At 42.7% G+C, this 24,442-nt stretch overlaps 1 protein-coding gene across 1 annotated transcript; it reads right to left on the bottom strand.

The window, feature by feature from the left end:
- Nucleotides 1-1,053: 1,053 nt before the first annotated feature.
- On the bottom strand, nucleotides 1,054-19,844 carry Ccdc198 (coiled-coil domain containing 198). The gene is made up of 7 exons (XM_055605687.1): nucleotides 19,811-19,844; nucleotides 19,493-19,719; nucleotides 18,208-18,290; nucleotides 9,949-10,035; nucleotides 8,603-8,704; nucleotides 6,839-6,998; nucleotides 1,054-1,580 (listed from the first exon to the last, which is right to left on the bottom strand). The coding sequence occupies exons 2-7, from the start codon at nucleotides 19,713-19,715 to the stop codon at nucleotides 1,345-1,347; spliced, it is 891 nt and encodes a 296-aa protein (XP_055461662.1). The 5' UTR covers nucleotides 19,716-19,719; nucleotides 19,811-19,844; the 3' UTR covers nucleotides 1,054-1,344.
- Nucleotides 19,845-24,442: the final 4,598 nt, after the last annotated feature.

Raw genomic sequence — 24,442 nt, 5'->3', positions numbered from 1 at the left:
CTAGTATCCCAGATTTGACAATTTCCTAGTGAAGGCTTAATAAAGTGTTTTTGTGTTGATTTGTTTTACTGACGTTTTGGAAACTTGTATTGTTTAAAACCATTTGTAGATTATGCGAGGTAGTATTAATTTTGAGCTTTATTCCACAGTGATCTTTCCCACCTGATTTTACTTACCTCTTTCTTGAACACTTTCTCTCCAGGCAACTTTCTTACAAAGTAGCCTGAGAGTTCTTAGTGTCTCCTGCAACATCATGGGATGTTTCTTTAAAAGATGGCTTTACTTATATAAAATATATTCTCATCTATTTTTACAGGATTAAATTTGCCTTTATTGATGATCAGTTGATTTAAACAGGCCTTTCTTGTGTATCTCAGGCAGGTCATGAATTTATGATTCCCCTGACTCAGCCTCCTCAGTCCTGGGATTACAGGCATGCTATGGCCATGCTGGTGCTGCCTCTTCCTCCTGCTCTTCTTCTTTTTCATTGTTGTTGTCATCATCGTTGCTCTCTTCCTGCTCCACCCCCCTCCCCCAGTCCAGGTTTCTCTTGTAGTCCTGGCTGTCCTGGAACTAACTGTAGATCAGGTTGGCCTCACACAGAGATGCACCTGCATCTGCCTCCTGAGTGCTGGGATTAAGGGCAACTGCTCAGCTACCACCATGCTACTAAAGGCAAACCAGCGTCAAGCTTTGAGATGCATGATGCTGTGGAAAGTCTCCAGGATGGACACCTTTTGGTACCTTTCCTTGTGTGGACCCTTTTCATCATTTAGAATTTGACCGACTTGCATTAACTGATAGGCTATGTGGAAGTAGTTTAGTGTGGATTCAATGACTAAACACTTGTCACATCTGTGTTCTCCAGCTTCCTCCAGCTGGTTTATTTACTGTCAGACATACTGGACTGGTTTCAAGGGAAAATTTACTGCCTTGCTGCATAGACTATGTGAAGAGACTCAGACCATGTAGAAAGTGATCAAATCTCAGTTGTCCATGTGACTCCAGTCTTAGTTGCCATCTGATTTCAAATTACATAAGCTAGGTTAAGATACCAGCAAAAGGACAACCCCACTCAGCCCAGCTCCCCACAGAAAAGTAAGACAATCAAATAACCTTGGTTTCAGCCCCTCAGTTTTAAGGCATAGACTTACATCATACATGACAAACCTATTAACCGCAAGACTCCAGGTGACATCCTTTCTGTGTACCACAGTATGTTACTTCCCTCAGAGTAGTTCATATGCAAACATGAGTGATTTTGATGAAAAACAAACAAACAAACAAACAAACAAACAAACAAGGTAGTCAGTGCTCTCACCCCCCGGGTAGTGTTCAGTGTTTTTATTCTCTGTCGTAAAACTCATCATAAGATGGGATCCTCTCTGTCTTGGTCCTCACCAGTGCTTGTGGTCTCCTTTCCTCTTCCTCAAGATTGTCTGAGTCAGAGCTGGAGCTGCCCCAGAAAAGCTGCCCCCAGGTTTCTTGTTCACGGAGCCATGTCTCCACCTTGCCAATTTTCTGGACACCATAGTCATTCTCTGTGTGGTATTCCAAGAATTCTTCATCCTGTGGACTTCCTGCAAAAGAGCAAAAATCTTTTTTAATTTTTCCTTGAGAATGATTATTGAAAATGCTTTTATTATCATAGAATAACTTACTTTGGGTTAATACTGGAAGAAAAATTAAATATTAGCCTTTTCTGTAAACTGTAAAACTGTTGTTTGCCATAAGAAATTAAAATCTTCTTGTCTCCCCCTATCTGGTAAAACCTTTATGCAAATGTTTTAATCACCCTACCCCTAACCTGGTAAAATTGTTGTTTATACAAAAGTCCTGCTATGTTCTTGGACTTAAGTGACTTAAGTGTCCATCCTTTGCCACTTCTCTTCATTTCTTTTCTACAATTCTTTCAAAACTAGCCAGTTTCAAAAGATTGTAGGTTGGACTCCAGCCAATGCAGAAAAGACAAAGTCACTATCTGTGTTAGAAAAAACTATGAGCACTGCCTGTCCCCATGTGCCTGCTAGCTAGTTTGGATTCTGGCATACCTTTTTGCAATAAGAATTGCCTTGCTACTTTTGCTTTGTTCTAGTTTTTCTTTGTGCAACGTTGAGCTTATTCATTGTTTTAAACAAGAACAACACACAGAGACTGTTAGTCCTGTAAGTATTAATTTTTAGCTGCTATTTAAAATTTCTTTAATTAACTGAAAGTAACAAGACTAGTGAAACAAACCTAGATCTCCAACTCATCCACACTATTTTTTGCCACAATATTGCTTTCAGCTGAACCATCTAAAAATTAGGGCACAGGATGTAGCTCAGTTGGTAGAGTGCATTATTAGCATGCATGATACAGACTGAACCACCAAAAAAAATGGGGTAATGGCAAATGCCTGTATTAAGAACTCAGGAGGCAGAGGCAGGAGGCCCCGGTGTTCAGGGTCCTCCACTGATGCACACTAAGTTAAAGATCAGGCTAAGATACATGAGATCTGTCTCAAACAAAACAAACAAATAAAACCAAAAAAACAAAAACACATTTTTATACTTTGGTCATTAGGAGAACAAATAATTGAATGAGCCAGTGAGTAATCAGACTGGGTAGGTAGAAAGGAAGAGGAGAAAGCAAGTTGGAGGACCAGTATCCATCTCTACCTGCTTCCTGGCTGCAGATGCACTGTGGCCAGCCTCTCATTCCTGCTGTCATGTCTTCCCTGATGTAATGGACTACATCCCAGAACTGTGAACCAAAGCTTCTACAGAGTTCTTGTCAGCAATTTTGTCATAGCAACCATAAAAATAAGTAATAGATTTCTCTTTCTGGAAACTTCAGCAGCAGGTGAAGTTGCCTGTAGACATCTCCTTCCACAAGAGCCTAATTAATTCTTGTCCCATTTTAATGAGAACAGTTAGAATTTTTACCTCATGCTAGCAAGTTACATTTTCTAGATACATTTTGTTAGGCGTATTAGCATACACACCCTGTCATCACAAAGAAAAACAATCCCATAGACTTTAAGAACTGATTGTACTCTCTGAGAGCAAGTCCATCTGAGGTCAGCTGATCTCCAGAATCCCTTGGAGAACTATCTGGAGATGCTTATTCAGGATGAGGATGGGAGCTGGGAAAGTCCCCACTCCCCAGGGGATTCTGCTGCTGACCCAGTCTCCATATGTTGAGACAGCTGTCCCCCCCCCTGCATCTCCAGCAGCGGGCTCCAGCTGGGGTTCCTTTTCCTGTTCCCACCCACCAAGGTCCTTGATAGGGGCATATGAAGGCCAGCATCTGTGCACTCTTCAGCTTTCGTCTAGAACTCGAGAGTGCAGCCTTCTCTTCAAAGATGGGTAAGGGCTCATGGCTTAGGCCTGCATACTTTCCAAGGCTGTCCTAGACAAAGCTGTGAATTCTCAACATCCGACGGAGGTTGTGGTAGCAGGCAGGTCATGCAGGTCATGAAGATGTGACCTTGAATTCTGGCTGTGTTATATTATGGGTAAATGTCGACTCTCACCTTCTAGTTGTGTAAGAATTAAAGGAGAGAATGTGTGTCAAGAACAGATCACAGTACCAGCTGCTTGGTCTGTTTTGGAGATGGGGTCTCAATGTGGAGTCCAGGCTGGAACCCAAAACTCACTATGCAGTTCAAGTAATTCATGGTGATCAAGACCTGGAATTACAGGTTTAGCTGAGAGAGAGAGAGAGAGAGAGAGAGAGAGAGAGAGAGAGAGAGAAAGAGAATCAACAGACTGCAGCTGGAACAGAGTGAAGCCTCTTTAAGAAACCTCAGAGAAGCAATGAAAAGCCCTTGTCTGCAGTCCTTTCTTGGTCCCTTCAAGCGTGACACATTTTCCAAGGCCCTTGCTGATGTAAGTATATTTGACTTGTTCTCAGGAGATGATTTGGAGTGCTTAACTTTGGCTGAGGCCTTTTCTCTTAGTTGTTTTGTCAATATTTTTTTCAGTTATGAAAGTTGTTTATTTGACAACAGAGCGTATCTTTGTCTGAGACTGAGGCATAGGTGGATGCCCCAACCTGATTTTCAATTATTCTGCTGTCATTCTGTGTCCAGTGGGAACGTGGGCCTTGTCAGGTACTGTCCTGGGAAACACCTCTTCCCCATCCCCTCACATCTCCCCTCCATTCATCTCCCCCCCCCACACACACAACCCTGGCTGAAGGAGATGCAATCAGAAGATAGATAGTGGCCAGATCCTGGAAGGTTGAAGGTCCCCCATTAAAGAGTTTCTCCTCAGGTTCATAGAAATCTGACTGTGTTTTTAAAAATTCATTTTTATTTATAAGCATGTGTTTATATGCCTGTATGGCATGTGTGTGCAGGTTCTGGAGGGGTCTGGAAGAGGGTATCAGATTCCCCAGAGCTGGAGTTACTGGCAGTTTTGAGCCACCCTACCTGTGGGCTGGGAACCAAACTTGGGTCCTTTGGAAGAATGGCAAGTGCTCTGGGCCCCTGAGCCAGCTTTCCAGTCCTGGTGACTGCTTTCTAAGCCTTTCTAAGCAGGGAAGTGATACGGTCAGATTTGCAAATAGATCCATATTTATCACCCTGCACAAAAGTCAAGTCCAAGCAGATCAAAGACCTCAACATAAAATCAGATACACTAAATCTAATACAAGAGAAAGTGGGGAATAGCCTTGAATGCATAGGTACAGGAGACAACTTCCAGAACAGAATGCCAATAGCTTAGGCACAAAGACCAACAGTATGTGGGACCTCATGAAAACGGAAAAGCTTCTTTTAGTAAAAGGACACTGTCAATAGGACAAAACAGCAATTTACAGATTGGGAAAAGATCTTCACAAATCCTCCATCCAACAGAGGGCTAACATTCAAATATATAAAGAACTGAAGAAATTAGACAGCAACAAACCAAATAACCCAATTTAAAAAAAATGGGGTACAGAGCTAAACAGAATTCTTAACAGAGAAATCTCTAATGGCAGAGAAATACTTAAACGTTCAACATCCTTAGTCATCAGGGAAATGAAAATCAAAATGACTCAGAATTCATCTTACACCCATCAGGATGGCTAAGATTAAAAAAAAAAATCAAGTGACAACACATGCTGGAGAGGATGTGGAGAAAGGGGAACCCTCCTCCATTGTCAGTGGACGGCAAACTTGTACAACCACTTTGGAAATCAATTTGGTGGTTTCTCAGAAAATTGGGAATAATTCTGCCTCAAGACCTAGCTATACCACTCCTGAAGATGCTCTACCATACCACAAAGACACTTGGTGAACTGTTTACAGAGCAGCTTTATTTGTAATAACCAGAATCTGAAAACAACATAGATGTTCCTTAACCAAAGAATGGATAAAGAAAATGTGGTACATTAAAACAATGAAACACTACTCAGCTATTAAAAACAAAGAAATTATGTAATTTTCAGGAAAATGGATGGAACTAGAAAAGATCATCCTCAATAAGGTAACCCAAACCCAAAGAGACACGCATGGAATATACTCACTTATAAATGTATAAGTATTAGCAATAGAGTACAGGATAGCCATCCTACAATCGACAGACTCAAAGAAGCTAAGCAACAAGGAGGGCCCAAGAGACGATGGTTGAATATCACTCAGAAGGGGAAATAAAATAAACATCAGAAGTAGATGGAGAGAGAACTGGGTAAGGGGGGGAGAGTGGAACAGGGAGAGCAGAAATCATATGGTGGGAGAGAGGGACGGGGGAGGACTAGGAGAGAGAACAAATATTGCAGAGTAGGGAATTTCTAGGATGGGAGAGGCTCCCTGGGGTCTATGGGGATGACCCTAGCTGAGACTCCTAGCTGCAGGGGATGTGAAGCCTTCAGTGGCCACCTCCTGTAGCCAGGCAGGATATTCAGTGGAGGAATAAGGACACAGTACCTCCCACCTAAAACTTTTCCTGCCTACAAGATGTGCACGGACAAAGATGGAGCAAAGATTGAGGGAATGGCCAACCAAAGCCTGGCTCTACTTGAGATCTGTTCCAGGGAAGAGAACCAACCCCTCTCTGACACTATTAATGTTGTTCTGCTATGCTTTTATATGAAGCCTAGTATAACTCCTCTAAGAAACTTCACCCAGCAGCTGATGGAAACAGATGCAGATACCCACAGCCAAACACTAGGCAGAGCTCAGGGAGTCCTGTGGAAGACTAGGGAGAACGATTGAGGTAGCTGGAAGGGTAGCTTGTCTTCATGTGGATTCCTCTAAAACTGGAGCAGGGGTCCTCTCTGAGTCTCATGTCTGCCTTTGGATCCCGTTCTCCTAACTGGGTCACCTTGTCTAGCCTCAGTGGAAAGGATGTGCCTAGTCCTGCAGTGGCTTAATGTGCCAAGTTGAATACCATGGGGGACCTCCCTCTTCTCTGAGGAGAAGGAGAGAGGAGGGTGAAGGGGAAGGGAGAGATGTGTGAGGTGGGGCTGAGATGAGAGAAGGGGGCCGCAATCAGGATGTGAAGTGAACAAATAAATGAACAAAACAAGTAAAAATATGCTTGCATCTCAGTCTCAGAAAACGGAGGCAAGGATTCTTGAGTTCAAATTTGATTTTGTCTTAGAACAATGATGGAGGAGTTGGGTAGAGTCTTTGTCTGCCTTGTACCCTGGCATGTACAAAGCCCAGTATGGCATATACAAACCAGGGATAGAGGTATCATACAGTGCTTGGGAGGTAGAGGCAGGAGGGTCAGAAGTTAAAGGTCAACTTTGTCTTCTTAGTGAGTCCGAGGCTAGCCGGAGCTATATGAAAGCCTGTTTTAGAACAACTAAACTCCCAAACCAAACCAAAACAACACATGAATATTTTACTAAAGAAATGACTCACCTGGGTCTCTGTTTATGGTTTCATCAGGGATTATGGTAAGCACGTCACAGCCATCGCTTCTCGGTATGTTTTGGGTGATTTTGTTGCCGTTATGGTCCTTCAGCTTTTGCATATCAAGTATGGATTTACTATTAAGACTCATCCTCAACTCCATCTGGGCCTGAAAATGATCAGTTTGAAGTGGTTACTGTTCTTCCAATCTGTCTTCCCCAAAACAGATTAGCATCAAAAGTGGACAGTTCACAGCCCCAGGCACCCTTGAGCATACTGGAGTGGTTTTCTTCCAGTCACATGGTGTGGGAACTTGAATCTCAGGTTTGTTAGGGGAAATAGGAGCATGCTCACTGTCTCACAGAGGTGTGGCCAATAAAATGAGGATGCCTGTTGCCCTCTGTAGGTGAGGTGTTTCGAATTGCAGATGACAGATTCTCAAGATGCTTCCTTGGGGTGGGGATGGGAGGTGTGAAGGGTGTGCATCTAGGGTAGGACAGTTGCAGAACTCCACTAGAGAAAGTGTTCCAGTGTTTCCTCCCAAACTCATAGGTTGGAAACAACCTCCCACCCCCACCCCAGTCCCTATGCTAATTTGTAGGTGGGCCTTTAAGAGATGGTTCACCCTCAGGACTGAGTAAACTATTGTCACAGGAGGAGGCTAGTTCTCCCTGGAAAGAGCTATAAAGGCAGGCTTGTCTGTCTTGAGTTGCTCTTGCTTCTGACCCCTCAATCTCATGAGCATTGTCACCTGCCATGTTCTCTGCTCATATTGTGTTGTGCCACCTCCTATCAACTGCCAGTATCTCAGTCTTAGACTTCCCAGCCTCCAGAACAACGAGCAATATATTCATTGTCTCTATTAATTACTGCATCTCTGATATTCTCTCATGGCAGCAGAAAAGGACCAAGACAAAAGCCTTGCTTATTTTTTTCTTCTGGGAACAGGACGTCACTCCATAGCTCGGGCTGTCCTGAAAGTTTCTATGTAACCCAGGCTGGCCCAGACCTTGTAGCAGTCCTCCTCTACAGCCTCCCAAGCGTGGGGGCACAACCATGCCCAGCAAAAGGTGTTTCTCGATAGGAACTTCTGTGGCACAGGTTTTCGGAAGAGGCCTGTGTATCAGAATAAAGACTGACGTCAGTTCTCTCTGTTACTAAACCAAGAAATGAATATTATCGGCCCCATTTTCTGGCTGCAGCCAGAAGGTCAGAGGGTAGCTTGGGCTTTGTGGTGCACACCTTTGATCCTAACAGTCAGGAGGCAGGAGGCCATCTTGGCTTACAGAGTGAGTTCCAGGCCAGCCAGGGATATATAATGAGATGCCCATCTAAAAAACAAAACTAAAAGACAAAGAAAAAGGGACACTGGACGGATTAGTGAGATGGCTCAGTGGCTAAGGGAGCTTGCTGCCGGGTCTGACAATCTTGAGTTTGATACCCAGAACCCATATGATGGAAGGAAAAAAAAAAAAAAAAACCCCTATTATCAAAATTTGGCCTCAGACCTCCAGACACATACTACAGCACATGTTGTGTGCCCTATGCCCCCACAAAATAAAGAAATAAATGCATACATTAAAAGGGGTGTTTGAAGCACAGGTCTAATCTTGAAGAGAAGTTAAATTAAAAAAGGCTGGAGCAAAGGCCATCTTCCTGTTTTTGCCAGCCTGTGCCACAGCAGCTTCAGCTCTGGTGCTGAGTCTAGGCTGTACTCGGTGTGACACAGATGACGCCCTCCAAAGTTGGTAAATGTGACCCTCTTCTCTTTACCTGTTGTCTTTTATGGTTCATCTCCAGCATCTGCATCTTATGTAAATACTGTCTTTTCTGAGGAGTGTGCCTGGGAAGCTGAATCTTCTTCTCAAGTTCCTGCTGTGAACGATGACATGTTAATGTGGGGTAATTGTTACTGACCTCTGCAGTCCACATCCTTCAACCCTTCCTGGAGCAGAGAATCGTAATCCATCATACTCCGCAGCGATCTTCTGTCAGGATAAAGGTACGCTAGTGTTTGTCCCTGAAAAGTTCTTTGTGTCGCTGTCAGTGAATGAAGTGGCAATCTGCTGTGTCTCTAATAGTGTTTTAAAGGTTCTTGCAGAGTTTTGCAACCCTGGAATGCAAGGGTTTTGACAATTTCACTTTGATAATCTCACTTGTACACTGTACCATTTCCCCTGCCAACGGATGCTTTCAGTGTATGTCTAGAAAAGTCTCCCAGTTTAGAACGGGGCCTCCCTTTCTCCTCTTGTGTCCTCTGCCACTGACTAGCTGGCTGTGAATTGAGGGAAGAACCCCCAAGTGGGTCAGTGGACCCTGTTTCTCTACTGTATATTTTCATAATCAAATATAAGCACAGAGGTGCGCAGCAGTTAAGAGAGGCTTTGAAACAACTACAGATAAGTCTGGTGGTCTTCCTTTAGTTTGCCGTGAAATTCAGTGACATAGTTAAGGTGAGTACTGAGGGCAAGCAGAGGTGACTGTATTTTCATTTGTCACCTGCTGTTGGCCAGGGTGAAGGAGAGAGATGGTGACAGCCCTTTGTGCTGCCATGTGGACAATGTGTCAAACAGTGCAGAAACTTAGGGGGAGGCTGCCCCACCCACTGTCAGCACCCTAAGCATGAGCTTGAGGACTTGCAGTACCCATGTGTTTCTTACTAGTCCATGCAGCTGCAGAGTGAGTCAGAACCTGGTTTGAAAATGACCCCCTACTAACAGCTTTCACTTTTAGTCAGCAGGACAAAGCTGACTGATCCTCCCTGGAGTCCCAGAATGGAAGGGTTTTTAAACCCTGGAGCGCTGGGGTAGAGCTGTTGCTGGCTTTCTCCCACCACAGATTTGAAAACTTCTAGAACCATCAGTTTCTATGTAAGATGCCCTTTTCATCTTCGTGTCTCCGTTTCCTCCACAAAGCAGACATGGCCTGGGCTCATCTGAGACTGAAGAGCACTTACCAGTTGGAGGCAGGCACGGGCAAGCACTGACGCTTCAAACATTCTACCTGCCAGGCACGAACAGTCTGCTTTGACTTTGAACTCTCATGTGAAGGGGAACCATGAAAAGAGTGACTCCCTCGGCTTCACCCACATCCCCCAGTCAGCAACTGCCACAGCTCACCTTTGCTTTGTGCCTTGTTCTGGCTTCTTGCTGGCTCAGAAGCCTCTCAGAGGTAATTACTTGTGGCAGGTCAATGGGTTCAAGCTTCTAGAAGTCCAATATTGAGAGAATTCAGCATCCCTCACGCCATCAGACGATGAAACACAAAAGCAGAGACATCAAACTCCCTGAGCCCTGTGTGAAAGCAGCACTTGCTCCTGGGCATGCGCAGGGAAGGTGATTCCCACAGTGCCACTGGTGTCATCTGTGAGAAAGGCTTTTTGACCTGTGGGGTTCTTTATTATTCTATCACATTGTTTCCAGGGAGCCAGTAAACCAAATCTTGGTCAGAGAGTTGAGTGCTTTTCCCTCTGTAGTGAGGGACCACGTTCAAAGTTACTAAACATCTGGGGTCTTAGACTGGTGAGGTGGAGGAGACACTGGAGACACACCTGAGCTTTCTTTAACCACACAGTGCTGTCCCAGTCCTTTCGAAGTGACCTCTTTTGAAGGTCTTTAGAGAGGGTCCCTCAGCAATCCTGGGTGACCAGACACACTTGAAAGGAAAGTGCAGCATGCTAACGCGTGGTAGGGTCATCTTTTTCTAGCAGCGGCTAGGCTTTATGAGAGGCGTTTTATTAGAGCTTAAAAAGGTTCACTAAAATGAAAAGGAGTATATCCATGGGTCTAACTGCCCCCCACCGTGTGTGTGTGTGTGTGTGTGTGTGTGTGTGTATGTGTGTATGTGTGTGTGTGTGTGTGTGTGTATGTGTGTATGTGTGTATGTGTGTGTGTTGTACATGTATGTAAGGTACATCCGTCCATGTAGGTCTATGTAGAAACCAAGGGTTGATGTCAGGTGTCTTTCTGTAGCTCTTAACCTTTTTATCCCAATGTCTTATCCCAGTCTGTGCTGGGTTTACAGATGTTTCCTGTCATAATCGAATGCTTCCAGATCTGGCTTTTTAGTTTTTGCTTGTTTGTTTGTTTGTTTGTTTGTTTTGTGGGTATTGGGTATCAAGGCACTATCCTTGACCAGCAAGCACTTTACCCATTGAGCCATTGCCCCAGCCCACTGCCCAGCCTTCCTTCACCTCAGGAGAATTTAGGCTCCACAAGGCTGAGCATAGGAGACAAAGCTGGTCTCGTGCTGACATGTAGAAGCATGTCTGCAGAGTTTTTTCGTGCAGGGATCCAGAGCTGTGTTCTTCACATCCAGGCAGTCTGTGTTTGAGGCAGGAACTGTCTGTCTGTCCTGGGCTCACCAGGGAAGCATTCCTAGACACCTCAGCAGTAATCACTGGTGACAACGAGACACAGTCCCAGTGAGGTCTGGCCCTGTAACTTAACCCAGCAAAGAAGCAACGAGAGGTGATGAAGCAAAACTTGTTTGTTTCTCTCACTCTCAGCTTTTCAGGGCATGAAGATGGTGGTTCAGGAGGTAACAGCTGATTGTGTCAGAATGCTGGAGGGAGAGACTGAGGGATAGTGAACCCTCTAGATACTCGTGGGAGGAAGAATCTATGACAGCTGGGGATAGGGGCTTGGGTAAAGGGAAAACAGAAAGGTTCATGTCTCCTCAGCATGGGTGAGTCTTCAGAATTTGTGTATTCATGAGGCTGTATCGCTGTGTAGCCATTATTCCATACTATGTCCATGAGGAAATGCACTATCACATGTCGTCCTCAAGTGAACCTTGTGTATAAATTATGAGGGTCTCTGTTCTATCTATCTATCTATCTATCTATCTATCTATCTATCTATCTATCTATCTATCTATCTGAGACAGGGTTTCTCTGTATAGCCCTGGCTGTCCTGGACTCACTTTGTAGACCAGGCTGGCTTTGAACACACAGAGATCCATCTGCTTCTGCCTCCCTGAGTGCTGGGATTATAGATGTGCACCACTGGGCCAGGCATGTCTCCATTTCAGAAAGGCTAATGATGTGTCCAAGTTTGCCCTCCTGGAAAGTGCCATCACTAGGATTCAAGCTCAGGTGTGTGCCCAGTCTAAAGCTATCTTCTTCACCTCATTGTTTGCCTCCCAATTGCATGATCCTTGGAATACCCTTGCACTGTGAAACAAAATCCCAAAGGTGCTCCACTGGGGCTGGAGATTCCCCAGGTTTGGGGTATGTATGTTTTGGGAGTAGATAATGTTTAGGAATCTCAGAGAGACACTGGGGATTTCTTTGAAGGATGGGGTCCGAAGTGATCCCACACTGCAGCAGATGAATAAAGGACCCACATCCAAGTGGACCATAGGAGATTTGCGTTTGTAGGATAAAGACTGAGTCTGAAGAACCCAACATATTTAAGTCATTTCAAAGGTAATCTTTGGACCAGCCTTGTGGTTTGATAGTATGAATGCCTGAGCCACAGATGGCTCACTTTCTTTGTTCTCAGCTTTCTAGTTAGGCTCACAATTCTCATCAAGGTTACTGTTTATGAATGCTCTAGGCAACTAGTTTCTGGAAAAAAAAAAAATTCAATGAACACTCATTCTCTTTACAAAGCCACTAGATGGCAGCAAGTGACACTGCAAACACTTCCACCTGCATAGAATTTGGACTGGGAAGCAGTACAGAAAAAAAATAGTTGGGAAAACTGGCTTTGTTTAAATGTGGCAGCCCAGTGATACTCCTTCAGGGCCCTGGGTTCACAAACACCTCCATTTCCACGGCCTCACTTCATCCTTTGCCCAGGAAACACACCGGAAGGACTTACTTAGAGAAATGGTACTTTTTCATTTTTTTAATATTAGAAAATATCTTACTTGTCTGAAGATTTCTTCACTTCATGATCAATATAATCAGTTAGAATATGCGCTCTGGGGCTTTGGGAATGGAGAATAAATCAACCAAACACCACACACCTCTGCACTTGGTGGTAATCACTGACCTAGGATTTTTTTTTTTTTTAAGATTTATTTATTATGCATACAATGTTCTGTCTGCAAGAGGGCACCAGATATCAGTATAGATGGTTGTGAGCCACTATGTGGTTGCTGGGAATTGAACTGAGGACCTCTGGAAGAGCAGTCACTGCTCTTAACCTCTGAGCCATCTCCCCAGCCCTGACCTAGGATTTTTATTAGTAGGAAAAGAAAGGTGGGACAAACAACCCAAAGCAAATGTATCATTTGTCTGGCGCTATGCCTGAAGAACATGTGTTTTCAGACTCTGGGAAGTACCCTATGACAGCTTTATGCAGATGATTATCAAGACAACTTAACCCCAGGGGGAATTTCTGATCAAGTCCTTGCAGTGCAGTTGCATTTCAATAACATTCTTTATTTCAAACAGATCTTCATGCAAGCCAACACAGCACCAAAATAAAACCAACTAACCAAACAAACAACAACAACAAAACAAGAACCCCCAAACACAACATGATTTGGCTTTAGTACAAGATAAATACTTCTCTAGATCAGAAGACAGAACAGCCCTTACATCTAAGGCTCGGAGAACATTGTGGAAGAGAGGGTAGAAAGATTGCAAGTCAGAGGACCAGGACTGTAATATTGTGTCTTCTATACATGACATGGAAGCTTCAGCAAGCTCAACAATATGGTTGCCTAAACAACATCTAGAAACACCAATGGACATGGCAGCATGGAATGGGGAAAACACACAAGGCCCCGCACCTAGATGAAAGCTACAGGCCATTAATGGCTTCTGAGGCCAGCCTAAACACATGTGAGCAACTTTAAATTAACACAGAAGTTATCTTTATAAACTTAGACATAGGTGTGTACATTTAACAGTAACAACTAAAAAGAAGAGGCCATGAGTTTGTGGTGAAGGGCCTTGAGAGAAGCTGGATGGAGGAGGAGAATGGAAAAACATAAATTCAGTACTCAAACATGAAATTCTCAAAAGTAAACAGTATTTAAAAACAAACAAAAAGAAAACAGAACAGAAATGAAAATATCCAATCCATATGACACTAAGGGTAGGTGCTGGCTGTGAGTAATTTATAGTCAACACGGCGTATTGGAAAACACTCCATAGAGGATCCAGGCTCACAATTTGAAATCAGGGCTGAGTTCTCCATCATGCTGCTTATTGTGCAAGAGCTGCAGGGCTGGACTGAGTAGCAAAGGATGTTGATTTAGCATGTAAGAGGCCATGGGTTCATTGCTCAGTACTGGAAAACTGAAACAATGTATCTGGGGCCGGGGAGGTAGCTCAGCAGATAAAATGCTCACCACAGAAGTGTGAGACCTAGCACTCAGGAGCTGGAAATGGGATTCCCAGCACAAACTGGCTAAATGCTGAACTGGCGAATTCCGGGTTCAGGGAGACTCTGTGCCAATAAATAAGGTGGAGGATGATTAGAGAAGACATCTGACATCAACCTCTAGCCAAGGCACACACACATACACACGCACCGTAAATACATACCTCAACCTGTATGCTGGATGATTCGAATCACAAGACTTAGCAAAAGGTTGAATATGAGGAAGAGAAGACTCCACAACAATAAATTCAAAAGCTTTGGTAAATGGATAATTTCCAAGAACCTATAAATTAAGCTAGTAGGGAAAATTATCACTTTCCTTAACAGTCCAAGAGTCTAAAACTGGTTTTGGAGACACATTTTACTGAATGTTAGGGGAATAGAGAAATCCTGTGTTATAATAAATGCTCTGGAAAAGAGGACGAGGAATCGTCTCATTTTACAAAACCAATTCAATCTTGGTGGTAAAGCTGGCATAAAACTATTGAAAAAGTGTAGACCCATTCCACTCATTAAAGCAGAAACACAAAGCCTTAGGAAATCCAGCTCAGCAATTATGTGTTTACTTATCTCATGACCAAGTCAGTTTTATACCAGAAATGCAAGCATGGATCGGCATTATAGATGTTACACTGTATCCACTGGAGAAAAGAAGACCCACAGAATCCTTTGTTTTTCTGTGAGTGGGCACATGTCTGTGTGTGGGTTTACATGATTGTTTTAATAGATGGGGACACATCCATAACTTTTAACACTCAGCGGTAAGAAAGTCCTAGCATACAAGCCTGAAGGAAATAACCTAGAATTGAATGCTATGGTGCCAGGTAGCTTCCATTGGTCTCTACAGCCCCAGTCACCCACTCGCCAGCTGGTCTCTGCCTGTATCCTTGCAGCAGCTTCTTTGCCGCTGGCTTCCCATTGGGTGTGGCCACTGAGGGATGACGATGAGGTTAGGTATTGGGCTTTTGGCCAGTCACAGTGTAGCATCGACCATGACCCTCAGTAGAAGGTCACCCTTATCCTCAGCCCAGCTTTCTCTGCCGGACTTTCTCCTTTTGGGCTCCAGAAAACTCTCCCCTCGCCTTGACCTAGAGCTGCTTACTCATCATCCCTTTCTAACGGTTACTGCAGTATCTTTGGCCATTTCTCTTAACCAGACTTCTATTCATTGATAGTCAAAAATAAAACTTCCCTGAGTTACTGTAATTTCAGTGTGCCACATGTTTCCCTTAGGGACTTTGGTGCCAGCATGAATTCAAATCCTACTCTATGTGTTATATATGCTGAGTACCTTTTACTTTAATTTCTTGGGACCAGTAGTATTTCAAATTTGGGATTTTATATTTGATTTTCAAATATTTGCACGTATATAATGAGATGTCGTGGTAATGGGACTCAAGTCTAAATAGAGTTTGTTCCATGTGTTTACTAGGCACCCTAGCTGAAGGTAATTTCACACAGCATTTTCAGTGTTTCTGCTTTTTTGGCTGCAAACTATCCCATGAGATCATGTGTGGCTTTTTTCCCCCTCCCGTGGCAATGTCAGTGCTTAGATAAAACTGGATTTTGAAGCACTTCAGAATTCACATATTTAAAATTAGGGATTTGCAAGTAAAATATCAGTATCTTCAATGGGAAGTAGTGTGCAGGGGAAAAGACAGGATAGAGAAGGTCTGAGGAAATCAACAACAGCTAATAGTTTGTTCAGGGTGAGCCTTATAGGGATACTGAAATTTGAACAGATATCTGGAAATCAAAGAATTATCCTGCTAGAGAACTAGGGTCTATACTCAGGGTTGGGGTGGTAAGGAAGGTAGCAGGAGAGCATTCCTGTTAGGCTGCATGGTTGGAGGAGAAGCTGGACAGGCCAGAATGGCACTGCTGATCAGTTCTACATGGGATTGGGGGGAGAGTAGGTAAGTGGAGATGCTGTCGATTTAAGCTCCCAGGCAGAGAGGCTTAGTTCTTACCTCCAGGAAGAGGTGCTCTTTAGTTCAGAAGTAGAGATGCTCAGGAAGTGGCAAGCGCCAAATACCTAACTCAAATTATTTAGGATGCAATTAGGTTTGGTTTAATAATTAAAAGTACTTTCAGAATTTTCTTTGGCAGAGATCAGGCTATTAATTAGCATGTCATGGGAACCCAGCATTTATTATTCTCTCAAAAACCCATTTGTGGTGAAAAATGTGCTGAGCCTCATTTGTGAAGATAATTATAGATGGTATCTTTGGGAGTGTCTTCCAAGTTCCTAGTGATTTCTCTTTTATCTGCGAGCTGACTCCAGAGCCTACAGGGTGCCTCCTCTGCCCACAATTCTGTAGCGCAAGCATGTCCTCTGCTCCCAGCTCATTGGATCAGAGCTAGAATCATTAGTAGAGCTGAGCCAATAACATCTTTCCTCCACAGGAATTTGCACGCCCAGCCATGGTCAGGCAACTCTGCCCATTTGATTGGATATATAAGATTCAAGTTTAAGGTGTCCCTGAGGAGTACAGAAAGGTGATCTTTGGGGGAAATGAAAGCAGATATACAGAGGAGAACTCAGGAGAGCTACATAGGATTTGGTCTTTCAGAGTCTCCTGGCTCTTGGGTTCAACAAAACACCCCTATATCCTTATAGTTAAGCACATTGATATCTTTGTACACTTGTGTTTTACTGCAGCCAAGGATGAACCCCCTTTCATTCGTTAACTCTTAGAATTTGTGTGGTACATGTTGTCTGTGGCTGAAGACACCACACTGTGTAAAACACAGTCTCTGCAGTCAGATAATGTGTCTTGAGTCTTTATTCTTAAGGTGGTCTGCTAGTTTGTGGGTTATAGTGTCAGACTCTGAAATATTCAAGTCCTCTTTTTGAATGTGGTGGAATCCAAACCTAACCTTAACATAGTTTGGATTGGTAATTATTAAAATTATTCTGTGATGTAGAGAGTATAACACAAATATATTTCTCTGTTTGTAGTGATTTTTTCTGCTAGCCAGTGTCAGGGATTCTCAGGGACATATATTAAATACTCCTTTAAAGGGATGCATTTCGTTTAAGAATAAAGCCAGCTTTAGGTTTCTCAGCTAAGCTAAAGATATGCTCACAACTGTAAATTAGACATTAATTTATTACATTTACCCTTAACTTTGTTCAGACTAAACAATACCTTTGCATTTTCTGAAATTTCTGGCAGAAATGCTCTTTTGGAACCAAAGGTAATACCCACTTAAAATAGTAATTTTGAGTGTCCAAAGAAGACAAGTAAATAAGACCTGAATAATACAGAAACAGTCCTCCACAAAGAGCTCCCTTAACCCCAGAACCAGTCTGGGCATCAGGATGAATTGTGGAACAGGCAGGGTTAGGCTGTTTCCTTTTCTCAGTTCATACATAGCCCCATGCTTTCTGTTACCTGACGTTCATTTCCAAGGACCCACTCTGATCTCTTTCCATTTTCAGGATGAGATGTCTTATTAGAATTTATGCCTCTCTAAAGGGAATTAATGACATCTGGCACCAGTGTCCCCAACTTTAACAACTGCATATAACATCGAGTATGAATAAAGGATTAAGAGGAGATAGAGGTCACTTATACTGATGGTTAGAAATACCAGAGGCCTGGCTAATGCCTCCTGTGTCTTTTGGTAAGTCACATCAGCCTCTGAGCTATATGCAGAAAACAAAGCTGGTATTTTCTTTCCCATATTCAGCTAAAGGACTACATGAATGACATAGATCAAGTTGCCTCTATGGTGTTTGACTTGAACAGTAGTAGTTGCCGTTTTACAATACTCAATCAACTAAGTGCTAGCTTCAGTTCCTTAAAATCTCTAGCCTATGTCCTTGTTAAGATACTTTTTTGTGTTATGAGCCTCAAAAGTGACATCACAGCTAAAGAAAATCCTAATACTATGGTCTTTGCAACTGTCAACATTTTTTGTAACCATATTTCATTAACAAGGTATTTAAGGTTCTTTTATGATTATAGATGAAAACAGATGTAAGCATTAAAGTGAAGACATTCATTAAGAAGACTTTTAAGTTCATCTTACTTGAATTCTTCGGGGTGGATGCCTTTTGATAATACTTGTTTCTTCATGCTTCAGTGGGATGTCAAGATACATGGCTCTGGATACTTGAAGGATTGGGGGGAGATAATAAGCCATTAAAATCAATTTATTGTCAGATTAGGCATCCAGGCTGAGCACTGTGTAGTAGCCATCTATATAATTTTGAATCTTTCGATTAGATGTGCCTGACTCACTGGTCATATGTAGAGATGAGACACACAGAGCAGGGCTCCTCCATGAATGCAAGTGATAACATTTTAGTCTGAGTTCTTTTTTTCCTTATCCTCCAAGGTTAATTTTTTAAAAAGGTTGAAACATTAACTATGTACTGACCACAAGTATTACTCAACACAGAGCTTAGCCTGGAAAATAGACTCTTACTGAAGAGCCTTATGACAGTCCCCTCTGTGCTGGAGGTCAAGGCCAGAGCCTCACATATACTCTGAGCTTTATCTCCAGCCCACTAGTTTAGTACTATGAGATCTCCCCCAAAATAAAGGGAAGAGGGAGAGTCCATTTGTGTTACTGATGCAGAGTGTGAACAAGAGAAAAGGTGACCCAGATGTATGGAATGTGTGCTAGCTGACACATGTAAACATGAATTTCTCATCCCTAGCTAGCACCTCCGTATTAATTATCGCTATGGTCACCAGAAAACGTTTGACCTGTCAGAAAGATCAACCAAGAACAACTTGGAACCATTCAGGCTCAGAGCGTCCCATCAGGGTTGGAAAAAGTCCCTTAGTTCTGTGATGCCCCCACAAAGAACACAGGGTTAGAGAAGGCTGATTCACCTACTCTCCCTCACGTACTAAATCCGTTCTGTTTGGGTTGGTATCAAAATTCACACTGGGAAGTTTACTCCTAAAGTGCTACTCTCCCAACACAAAGCCCGAGGCATTAGCTCTCCTGGAGACAATGACTCCCGCTTAGACTCCAGCTGGAGCGTGACTGCCGTCATTTATCGCGTCTGTGGCTTTGTAATTTTCATAGACTACCGGGGGTGGCATACACATTGAAATCACAACAGACTAAGCTGAGACCGGACAGTTTCCCCTTCTTATTTGGAAGGCGAAAAGTCCTTTATGAGGAATTGACACAAACATTCCAATTCGGCCAACAAATATTCAGTCCTCGCTGAAAAATATTCTTCATCTCAGTGGTCTAGACTTTCAGAGAACATGCAGACAGACAGACAGACAGGGAAATCTACCCACAGTACTCCCGGGCCCCAGGCACGCAAAGCTCACGTTTGGTTTCGGTGTACCTGCAGGGTGTCTTCTACAACGCGGTTCTCGAAGAGGCGGTAGCTGTCCTTCCAGAGTTCCATTTTGGTCCTGCAGTCTCATGAACGAATATGAGCTCTTGCCTTCCAGGTCGTGGTTCAATGCAAAGAACGCAGGGCCGGCTAAGGGAGTCTTTATTTCTTCGCTTTGGATAGGTGCGACACCAATTGCCTGAGGGTGAGCCTTGGAGAGACACAGACCCATTTCCCTTGAAGATATTTAGAAGAAAACCGTGATGGAAGGTTTGAGGGCCTTTATGGAGCTTGTTTAAGTATTTTGAGGCGATTGCCCCAGCTTACCAAAGCAGGTGTTTCCTTCATGACATGTTTCCAGTTCTGTCCACCGACACTAGACACTAACTTCTCCGGCCACTTCCTGGGAGGCTGGTTTCCATGGAGACTTCCCTTTAACTTCTACTTTGCCATTCCAGAACTAAAGAATGCGGTTAAACATTGACTTGGTTATTCTACTCTCTGAAAAACTCAGTGGCAGGGATAGAAACTTCTATTTATCATTAAACAAATATCCAACCCCAGGCCATTACCAGAGATGCTGCGCAGGGTTTTAGAGAAATCTTAGAACTGCCCTTTCATAGCAAACATTTTGGAAAGAACAAGCAGCCCAGACGAGCTAAGCCATTGGAAATGAGAGGGCAGATGCTACTGGCTCAGGGCTGTGTTAATCTAATTAGAAAATGTGTCTTTCAGTTAGGAAAAGAAGCAGGGGAGTGGATAATACTTCCTCTGATTGTTCTGCCAATGACTGGAGCTGCCTTTGAAGGATATGCACGTTGTAGGAGAATGAAAAGGAAATAGGGCTCCTTCCTTCCCCATCTCCGTGCCAGGAATAAAGGAGCAAATTTATTAAATAGTCATCCAAATAAAACTTGTTTTCAAATAGAGCCTATTATGTTTAAGTAGAAAATAAAATGGAGGGAAATGCACGAATGTGTTGAACAAGAGGATTGTGGCTAATTTTTATTTCAGTCATTTACTTGGAATGGGACTCACATTCAAGTTCAAATTTTATGGCCACAGATTGCAGGTGCTTTTGGCATAGCTCCATAAAGGAATTAAAAATGTTTCCCATGTTGTGAAATCCATTTGCTAAGGGGATGAACATGATGATTGGAAAGTCTTGCTAGTCAATAATAGCTATTTAGGTTTAATTTTTTTGCCTTATTAGTATGTAGTTTTGAGAGGTTTTATCGGTGGAGAATATGAGCTGTATTTGAGGAAGCTGGTCAGTTGTAGAAATGATGAAAGAGACAAAGCTGCTACTTCTAAACCCTGTGACTGTTACAGATCATGTGGTGTCCTGACCTGCAAAATGAGGTTACTCCTAAGACTTTGTGAAGAACGAACCGACCGGCTCCATCTAGAGCCGTTAGAATAATGCCTGTGTGCTTTTCTTCCAAGGTCAGCATTGTCACATGTCCACACGCAGGATAGCTTAGGCTCCGGGAAGACAGACACATTCCTGTGTTGAGTTAATACCTGAGGATAGAGAAAACACCAGTGAGGATAAACAAGGACCAATTCATTCATTTTTGTTTTCAACTAGGAAAACAGCACTATTTAAGAATTATTGTTTAAATCCAAGAATGGTGATACATGCCTTTACTTCCAGCACTCAGGAGGCAGAATCAGGCATTCTCTGTGAATTTGAAGCTATCTGATCGACTTTGTGAATTCTAGGACAGCTATGGCTACATAGTGTAACCATATTTTAAAAAGACATCATATACATAATCTTATTAAAATAATAATGGAAAATAAAAATCGTCATTGAATTTCAGCTACAAAGTTAAATACAAGATGCAGTTTCTTAACTAAAAGATGAAAGAGTTGGAGCACATTAAAGAGCTCTCATCTCTCAAAGCCTGACTGCCCCCAAACTCTTTAGGATACTTTATAATGATCATTTTCCCAGTTTTAGGATTGTTATGAACACACATTATTGTGAACAAAAACTTACAACCAAATTTGCAAATAGAAAGTGATACTATAAAGTTAAACATTTTTATTTATAACATTTTTAATTAAAATTTTTATTTTCTTGAGAATTTCGTACATGAGTACATCATTTACATCATTCCTCCCCTTTTTCCCCTCTACAAATCCTCCCATGTTATCCCCTTTTCAAATTCATAATCTCTTATTGTTTTATACATCTATAAACCTATTTCATATGATCTCTCATATCTATCGTCTATCTATCTGTCTGTCTGTCTATCTATCTCTCCATCTATCTCTCTCTACCTACCTACCTATCAAACTTATTAAGTCCATTGAATGTTGCTTGTATGTACATATGTATAGAGAGGACCACTTGGGACTGGGAACATTAGGGAACTCATTCTTGAAGAAAACTGATTCACCTTCTTTCAGCAGCTGTTGGCTGCTAAATGTGGGGCTTGGGAGATACGCTCACCCAGCCAGGCTGGCGCGTCATCTGTTGCTGTCCTAGTGCAAGTCTTGTTTAGGCAGCCAGACTGTTGAGACTTCATAGGTAGCTGCCTCATCATGTTTAAAAGACACTACCAGCAGCAGGTGTCCTCTGGCTCTCCCAAACTTTCCACTTCTGTTCCTTAGTTTTCCCAGTGTAGGGTTACATTGTAGTTGTACTAACTGGAGATGGGCAAAAATGAGACTCAGAAATGATTAAGTTTTTTCAAAAGCTATATTAAGTGCAAATGTTCATTGTTTTATTTTTCTTGTGTGTGTTTAAGAGTGTATGTGGCTGTGTGCGTACATGTTGAGGCCAGAGGTCAACCTTGAGTGTTATTCATCTGAAACCACCCACCCTTTTCTTTTCTGAGACAGGGTTTCTCCCTCACTGACCGATTCGGTTAGACTGGTTGGTCAGCCCCAGGGATTGGCTGCTTGTCTGCACCTCTCCAGCAACTGGTATTCCAAGCATGCACTACTGTGCTTTGCTTTTTAGATGGGTTATGAGGATAAACTCAGGTCCTCATGGTTGAACAGCAAGCACTGTACTGACTGAGCTATCTGCAAAGCCCTATTTTGTTTTCTGAGACAGGGTCTTGCTGTGTAGCTCAGAGTGGCCTTTAGTTCATTATGGAGCCCATACTGGTATCAAATTGATGACTCCTTTTCTTCCCAAATGCTGGGATTGTAGGTATCACCACCATACCTTGCCGGAATAACAATTATTAAAGATTAAGGGCACAGAGAAGAGAGAAAGTGGTGAGGTTTTAGGGGATATGGAAAGATCAGGAAAGAAGAGCCAGATGTGCTATTTCTGATGATATGCAATCAAAGCCTCTAGCCTGGCACAGCAACACAGGCAAATGTGACCTGGAGATTCCAGAGAAAAGTACAGGAATTAGTAATGTCAGAGCCTGGGCCTTGGCAGCCCTAACAAGCTAAACTGGACCACTCATTCACAATAATCCAATAGCAAAACGCAGAAAAAGGAGATTCATCCAATGTGGCCTCGTTAGGAAGAGGAACACTTCCCCTCCACATCAGTCTTCAGGGGGTGCACATGCTGTTTAGGTTTAGGTAGAAGGCAAGAAGTAACCAAACTGTATTTTTTAAAAGTGTGCTCATCTCTGCCAGGATGCTTCAGGAATAACCTTGGTACGAGCTTAGAGTGCTGAGGCACCCTCCTTTAAGAAATAATGAGCCTAGCTTAAGGCCAAACCTATGAAGTTAGTTACTTTTCTCAGAGAAGAATATTAGCTTTTGTTCTTGATTCACTCCAACTAGCCTTAGGGCAAGAGTGTTAAGCAGTGTTGTTTAGTAACTTTAGGTTCTAGAGAAATTCAATGAGATATGTGGGGTTTCCTGCTCTCTAAGAAGAGAAGTTTTACATTTGAATGACAGGAAACAAGATCCAGGGCTTTAAGTGTGAGCTTGATATCAGAAAGATATTGTGTTTCCTAAAAGAATTCTAACAACTGGAGAGTAAGTTAGAGCCAGCAAGAGGTTTTTTTCTTCTTCGATGAAAATACCATTTACCTCTGTCCTCAGGATTGTGATTTGACCCCCTTGCCTTCATTTTGATGGACTTCCCAGAGTCATCCACTCTTCTTGGCCCCACCTACTGCTAGGAGAAGGAATATGCCCAGGAAAAAGAATTCTAGATTTATTTGCAGGTACTTTACAAACCACTGTATGAATCAGTCAACTCTTACTACAGTAGCACATAGAAAACCAGACAACCACTCACTGGCACCCTTTGTTAATGAGGAGTAAATCTTAAAGTTTAAACAATCTACGAGCGAAGAAGTTTCCATTTTTAAGTGGCAACCACAACTGGATATTGAATATTGCTGTTCCTTGGGATACAGAGAAGATGGGCTGGAGGGCCAAAACTTGGAGATCCTTAAGTCCTTTATAAAAATTTGCAAAATGGGCTGGCAAGATAGCTCCAAGGATAAGAATACTTGTAAAGCCCAAGGGTCTGAGCTAGATTCTGGGATCCACATGCTGGAAGGAGAACACCAACTCCGAAAAGTTGTTCTCTGACCTTCACATGCATATTATGGCACTTACTGTCCACACATATACATATACTTGTGCACACACCCCCACACAGATAAATAAATGTAATAAAAACTGCAAAGGACATACATTTAACTTACAAATATCCCCCTATACTTAATATTGCTTATAGCAGTAACAAATACAATGTCACACTGTCTGAAGAGGAATTTTACTACATTGTCTGTGGAATGACAGGAAGTATATCTGCACATATTCAGACTTTTGTTTAGACTCTTCCTCCACCGACACAGTGGATGTTGAACTTGCTACAGAGAACCGGCGATATGAAGCGCAAGGTGCACACTCCAGCAACAGCCTTAGGACTGAGTGGTTGTCGTTTCAAGCCAGGCTAGTTAAACTGCCTTTTGCTCATTTGGCATATGATTTTCACAGAAGTCCATAGAATTTAAGCCAGCC

The sequence above is a fragment of the Psammomys obesus genome, unplaced genomic scaffold (genome assembly GCF_907164565.1).
Source record: "Psammomys obesus unplaced genomic scaffold, mPsaObe1.curated_primary_1811, whole genome shotgun sequence".
NCBI classification, from domain to species: domain Eukaryota; kingdom Metazoa; phylum Chordata; class Mammalia; order Rodentia; family Muridae; genus Psammomys; species Psammomys obesus.
This window is presented reverse-complemented; position numbering and strand designations above follow the sequence as displayed.